The 7500-nt window shown below is 50.1% G+C and overlaps 1 protein-coding gene across 4 annotated transcripts in view; it reads right to left on the bottom strand.

Moving 5' to 3' along the window:
- LOC106575918 (cilia- and flagella-associated protein 47) overlaps positions 1-7500 on the bottom strand; it is a 101487-nt gene that overhangs the window by 31790 nt on the left and 62197 nt on the right. For all 4 annotated transcript variants that reach the window (XM_045699442.1, XM_045699443.1, XM_045699445.1 and 1 more), the window contains 3 exons: positions 6595-6736; positions 6264-6457; positions 4998-5141 (listed from right to left, as the gene is read on the bottom strand). In XM_045699442.1, coding sequence (XP_045555398.1) covers positions 4998-5141; positions 6264-6457; positions 6595-6736 — 480 coding nt within the window. The remainder of the gene's footprint in view (positions 1-4997; positions 5142-6263; positions 6458-6594; positions 6737-7500) is intronic.

The raw sequence follows: 7500 nt of genomic DNA, 5'->3' as shown, positions 1-7500 counted from the left end.
AGACAGAAACACCTACATATGTAGACTGTCACAGACCCACCCACGAGGATAGACAGAAACACCTACATATGTAGACTGTCACAGACCCACCCACGAGGACAGACAGAAACACCTACATATGTAGACTGTCACAGACTCACCCACGAGGACAGACAGAAACACCTACATATGTAGACTGTCACAGACCCACCCACGAGGACAGACAGAAACACCTACATATGTAGACTGTCACAGACCCACCCACGAGGACAGACAGAAACACCTACATATGTAGACTGTCACAGACCCACCCACGAGGACAGACAGAAACACCTACATATGTAGACTGTCACAGACCCACCCACGAGGATAGACAGAAACACCTACATATGTAGACTGTCACAGACCCACCCACGAGGATAGACAGAAACACCTACATATGTAGACTGTCACAGACCCACCCACGAGGATAGACAGAAACACCTACATATGTAGACTGTCACAGACCCACCCACGAGGATAGACAGAAACACCTACATATGTAGACTGTCACAGACCCACCCACGAGGATAGACAGAAACACCTACATATGTAGACTGTCACAGACCCACCCACGAGGATAGACAGAAACACCTACATATGTAGACTGTCACAGACCCACCCACGAGGATAGACAGAAACACCTACATATGTAGACTGTCACAGACCCACCCACGAGGATAGACAGAAACACCTACATATGTAGACTGTCACAGACCCACCCACGAGGATAGACAGAAACACCTACATATGTAGACTGTCACAGACCCACCCACGAGGATAGACAGAAACACCTACATATGTAGACTGTCACAGACCCACCCACGAGGATAGACAGAAACACCTACATATGTAGACTGTCACAGACCCACCCACGAGGATAGACAGAAACACCTACATATGTAGACTGTCACAGACCCACCCACGAGGATAGACAGAAACACCTACATATGTAGACTGTCACAGACCCACCCACGAGGATAGACAGAAACACCTACATATGTAGACTGTCACAGACCCACCCACGGGGACAGACAGAAACACCTACATATGTAGACTGTCACAGACCCACCCACGAGGATAGACAGAAACACCTACATATGTAGACTGTCACAGACCCACCCACGAGGATAGACAGAAACACCTACATATGTAGACTGTCACAGACCCACCCACGAGGACAGACAGAAACACCTACATATGTAGACTGTCACAGACCCACCCACGAGGACAGACAGAAACACCTACATATGTAGACTGTCACAGACCCACCCACGAGGACAGACAGAAACACCTACATATGTAGACTGTCACAGACCCACCCACGAGGATAGACAGAAACACCTACATATGTAGACTGTCACAGACCCACCCACGAGGATAGACAGAAACACCTACATATGTAGACTGTCACAGACCCACCCACGAGGACAGACAGAAACACCTACATATGTAGACTGTCACAGACCCACCCACGAGGATAGACAGAAACACCTACATATGTAGACTGTCAGACCCACCCACGAGGATAGACAGAAACACCTACATATGTAGACTGTCACAGACCCACCCACGAGGACAGACAGAAACACCTACATATGTAGACTGTCAGACCCACCCACGAGGATAGACAGAAACACCTACATATGTAGACTGTCACTGACCCATCAAATAAGGTCCTATTTCTTTTGACTGTTTCCAGGGGTTCAGAAACAAAGAGAGACTGCTTTATAATGGGCTTATCAGGCCTTCCAGACAGATGGAGAGAGAGAGAAAGAGAGAGAGACAGAGAGGTGGGGGGGAAAGAGAGAGATAGATAGAGAGGGGAGAGGGAAAGAGAGAGTGAGAGGCAGAGAGAGAGCAAGGGGGGAGAGGGAGAGAGAGAGAGAGGGAAGGGGAGAGGGAGAGAGAGAGGGTGAGAGACAGAGAGGGGGGGGGGGGAGAGGGAGAAAGAGAGAGATAGAGAGAGAGCGATATATATAGATAGATAGATAGATAGATAGATAGATAGATAGATAGATAGATAGATAGATAGATAGATAGATAGATAGATAGATAGATAGATAGATAGATAGATAGATAGATAGATAGATAGATAGATAGATAGATAGATAGATAGATAGATAGATAGATAGATAGATAGATAGATAGATAGATAGATAGATAGATAGATAGATAGATAGATAGATAGGAGAGAGAGAGAGAGATAGATAGATAGAGAGATTGAGAGAGAGAAAGAGATGCTGTGTCATGTATCAATCCAGACTGTGAACAAAACAACTCAACTCTGAAGCTATCAACTGTCAGCTCTACCTCAGTTGACCTCAGTTGACGAGATACACAAACTAAGGAACAATAGACACAGATATAGGCTCTCTCCTTCTACAGACAAAAGGTAGAAGTGTAGTATAAATGTCCAATGATTCATCACTCATTACCTGGACTCAACGGGGTTTAAAAAGACAGCTGCCAGGAAAGTGATATATCAACCAAGTTGACAGCAAGTGGAGCTGTTAGCATGGTAACATACTGTATATGCCATTGAGCAGACCTTATACCCAGATAAGTGGATCCACTTTTAGTACATGACTGGAATACCTGTGGGAACTGAACCCAGGACAAATGGATGGAGGTAAAACTAGCCAGGAGGATTCCTGTCTCCTCAATCGCCTTCATGCAGGAAGGTAGTATTGCTGCTAATCCTGGTAATCCTCTCCCCCACTCTCTCTATATCTCTCTCCCTCTCCCTGTCTCTCTAACTATCCCCCCCACTCTCTCTATATCTCTCTCCCTCTCCCTGTCCCTCTAACTATCTCCCCCACTCTCTCTATATCTCTCTCCCTCTCCCTGTCCCTCTATCTCCCCCACTCTCTCTATATCTCTCTCCCTCTCCCTGTCCCTCTAACTATCTCCCCCACTCTCTCCCTCTATCTCCCCCACTCTCTCTATATCTTTCTCCCTCTCCCTGTCCCTCTATCTCCCCCACTCTCTCTATATCTCTCTCCCTCTCCCTGTCCCTCTAACTATCTCCCCCACTCTCTCTATATCTCTCTCCCTCTCCCTGTCCCTCTAACTATCTCCCCCACTCTCTCTATATCTCTCTCCCTCTCCCTGTCCCTCTATCTCCCCCACTCTCTCTATATCTCTCTCCCTCTCCCTGTCCCTCTATCTCCCCCACTCTCTCTATATCTCTCTCCCTCTCCCTGTCCCTCTAACTATCTCCCCCACTCTCTCTATATCTCTCTCCCTCTCCCTGTCCCTCTATCTCCCCCACTCTCTCTATATCTCTCTCCCTCTATCTCCCCCACTCTCTCTCTCTATATCTCTCTCCCTCTCCCTGTCCCTCTATCTCCCCCACTCTCTCTATATCTCTCTCTCTCTATCTCCCCCACTCTCTCTATATCTCTCTCCCTCTCCCTGTCCCTCTAACTATCTCCCCCACTCTCTCTATATCTCTCTCCCTCTCCCTGTCCCTCTATCTCCCCCACTCTCTCTATATCTCTCTCCCTCTCCCTGTCCCTCTAACTATCTCCCCCACTCTCTCTATATCTCTCTCCCTCTATCTCCCCCACTCTCTCTATATCTCTCTCCCTCTCCCTGTCCCTCTAACTATCTCCCCCACTCTCTCTATATCTCTCTCCCTCTATCTCCCCCACTCTCTCTATATCTTTCTCCCTCTCCCTGTCCCTCTATCTCCCCCACTCTCTCTATATCTCTCTCCCTCTCCCTGTCCCTCTAACTATCTCCCCCACTCTCTCTATATCTCTCTCCCTCTCCCTGTCCCTCTAACTATCTCCCCCACTCTCTCTCCCTCTCCCTGTCCCTCTAACTATCTCCCCCACTCTCTCTATATCTCTCTCTCTCTCTCCCTCTAACTATCTCCCCTACTCTCTCTATATCTCTCTCCCTCTCCCTATCTCCCCCACTCTCTCTATATATCTCTCTCCCTCTCCCTCTAACTATCTCCCCCACTCTCTCTACATCTCTCTCCCTCTCCCTGTCCCTCTAACTATCTCCCCCACTCTCTCTATATCTCTCTCCCTCTATCTCCCCCACTCTCTCTATATCTCTCTCCCTCTCCCTGTCCCTCTATCTCTCCCTCTCTCTCTATATCTCTCTCCCTCTCCCTGTCCCTCTAACTATCTCCCCCACTCTCTCTATATCTTTCTCCCTCTCCCTGTCCCTCTATCTCCCCCACTCTCTCTATATCTCTCTCCCTCTCCCTGTCCCTCTAACTATCTCCCCCCACTCTCTCTATATCTCTCTCCCTCTATCTCCCCCACTCTCTCTATATCTCTCTCCCTCTCCCTGTCCCTCTAACTGTCTCCCCCACTCTCTCTATATCTCTCTCCCTCTATCTCCCCCCACTCTCTCTATATCTTTCTCCCTCTCCCTGTCCCTCTATCTCCCCCCACTCTCTCTATATCTCTCTCCCTCTCCCTGTCCCTCTAACTATCTCCCCCACTCTCTCTATATCGCTCTCCCTCTATCTCCCCCACTCTCTCTATATCTCTCTCCCTCTCCCTGTCCCTCTAACTATCTCCCCCACTCTCTCTCCCTCTCCCTGTCCCTCTAACTATCTCCCCCACTCTCTCTATATCTCTCTCTCTCTCCCTCTAACTATCTCCCCTACTCTCTCTATATCTCTCTCCCTCTCCCTATCTCCCCCACTCTCTCTATATATCTCTCTCCCTCTCCCTCTAACTATCTCCCCCACTCTCTCTACATCTCTCTCCCTCTCCCTGTCCCTCTAACTATCTCCCCCACTCTCTCTATATCTCTCTCCCTCTATCTCCCCCACTCTCTCTATATCTCTCTCCCTCTCCCTGTCCCTCTATCTCTCCCTCTCTCTCTCTCTCTATCCTTGTCAGAAAGTGAAGGGAGAGGGTAAGGAAGGACAGAGAGAAGAGAGGGAAGCAGGAGGCGGAAGAGGAGGAAGGTGAGGAGGTGGAGCAGGAGGAGGGGGATGAGTGTATTACCGTGATGATGCTCTGTGTGGTGGGTCTAAAGGTAAGGGGGTAACAGACCTTCTCCCCGGCCCGTATGTATACCACAGGAGGGCCGTAGAAGCCACAGCCACTAACCAAGCCTCGCAGACGCCAGTCCTGTCTGCTCTCATTGATCTGGAGAGAATAGAGGAAAGATGAGACAAACACACACATCCTATTTTCCCTAACCCTAATTCTAACCCTAATTCTAACCCTAACCCTAACCCTAATTCTAACCCTAACTCCTAATCCTAATGCTAATTCTAACCCTAATGCTAATTTTAACCCTAACCCTAATGCTAATTCTAACCCCAACCCTAACCCTAATTCTAACCTTAACCCTAACCCTAATGCTAATTCTAACCCCAACCCTAACCCTAATTCTAACCTTAACCCTAACCCTAATGCTAATTCTAACCCCAACCCTAACTCCTAACCCTAATTCTAACCCTAATGCTAATTCTAACCCTAACCCTAACTCCTAACCCTAATTCTAACCCTAATGCTAATTCTAACCCTAATGCTAATTCTAACCCCAACCCTAACCCTAATTCTAACCTTAACCCTAACCCTAATGCTAATTCTAACTCCAAACCTAACTCCTAACCCTAATTCTAACCCTAACCCTAATGCTAATTCTAACCCTAATGCTAATTCTAACCCCAACCCTAACCCTAATTCTAACCCTAATGCTAATTCTAACCCCAACCCTAACCCTAACCCTAACCCTAACCCTAATGCTAATTCTAACCCTAATGCTAATTCTAACCCCAACCCTAACTCCTAACCCTAATGCTAATTCTAAACCTAACCCTAACCCAACCCCAAAGCCTAAATTAGCCTTTGTCCTCATGTGGACCTGGGAAATGTCCCCACGAGGGAGAATTTTCCTTGTTTTACTATCCTTGTGGAGACTTCTGGGGATTTACAGTACCCACGAGGATAGTAATACAAGCCTACACACACCCAACACACACATACACACAACACAACTCTTCAGCCACTCCAGAGCACAAAGCCTGCCACCTCCACCTCTTCCTCCTCCTCCACCTCTTCCTCCTCCTCCACCTCATCCTCCTCCACCTCTTCCTCCTCCTCCTCTCTCCTTCCCATCTCTCCTCCTCCTCCACCTCATCCTCCTCCACCTCATCCTCCTCCACCTCTTCCTCCTCCTCTCTCCTCCTACTCCTTCCCCTCTCTCCTCTTCCTCCTCCTCCTTCTTCCCCTCTCTTCTCCTGTCTCTCCTCCTCCACCTACCAGAGGGATGTCCTGAGTGACAGAGAGGTGAGCGGGCGTGGTGAACTCTAGCTGGGCGTGGTCTCCCTCTGCGGTAACCACGGCTTCCAGCAGGTGAACTCTGATGTCACGCCACGACTGCAGAACCAGCTGGCACCGGAACCGACCGGCCACGTGGGCATGGAACCTCAGTGGCACCATCACCACCTCAGAGTCTGGACAGAGAGGGGAGGGGGATAGGAGTGTGTGTGTGTGTGTGTGTGTGTGTGTGTGTGTGTGTGTGTGTGTGTGTGTGTGTGTGTGTGTGTGTGTGTGTGTGTGTGTGTGTGTGTGTGTGTGTGTGTGTGTGTACCTGTGAGGTTGTCCTGTGTGACCTGTGCGTCCCTGGCCACAGGCAGAGTGATGGTATGAGGCAGGAGGAAGTGTTCCGGTAGAGAAACCTCCACACTGTACTCTACCACCTGGGACTGGACTGGACCATGGACCAGGAGGGACTGGAGGAGAGGGGGAGAGGAGAGAGACGGTAAGACTGGACTGGACCAGGAGGGACTGGAGGAGAGGAGAGAGAAGGTAAGACTGGACTGGACCAGGGACCAGGAGGGACTGGAGGAGAGGAGAGAGACGGTAAGACTGGACTGGACCAGGAGGGACTGGAGGAGAGGAGAGAGAAGGTAAGACTGGACTGGACCAGGGACCAGGAGGGACTGGAGGAGAGGAGAGAGACGGTAAGACTGGACTGGACCAGGAGGGACTGGAGGAGAGGAGAGAGAAGGTAAGACTGGACTGGACCAGGGACCAGGAGGGACTGGAGGAGAGGAGAGAGACGGTAAGACTGGACTGGACCAGGAGGGACTGGAGGAGAGGAGAGAGGAGAGAGACGGTAAGACTGGACTGGACCAGGGACCAGGAAGGACTGGAGGAGAGGAGAGAGACGGTAAGACTGGACTGGACCAGGGACCAGGAGGGAGGAGAGGAGAGAGACGGTAAGACTGGACTGGACCAGGAGGGACTGGAGGAGAGGAGAGAGACGGTAAGACTGGACTGGACCAGGGACCAGGAGGGAGGAGAGGAGAGAGACAGTAAGACTGGACTGGACCAGGAGGGACTGGAGGAGAGGAGAGAGACGGTAAGACTGGACTGGACCAGGGACCAGGAGGGAGGAGAGGAGAGAGACGGTAAGACTGGACTGGACCAGGAGGGACTGGAGGAGAGGAGAGAGACGGTAAGACTGGACTGGACCAGGGACCAGGAGGGAGGA

The sequence above is a fragment of the Salmo salar genome, chromosome ssa17 (assembly GCF_905237065.1).
Source record: "Salmo salar chromosome ssa17, Ssal_v3.1, whole genome shotgun sequence".
Classification (NCBI taxonomy): Eukaryota; Metazoa; Chordata; class Actinopteri; order Salmoniformes; family Salmonidae; genus Salmo; species Salmo salar.
Note: the sequence above shows the minus strand (reverse complement) of the source record. Positions and strands in the feature narration are given on the sequence as shown.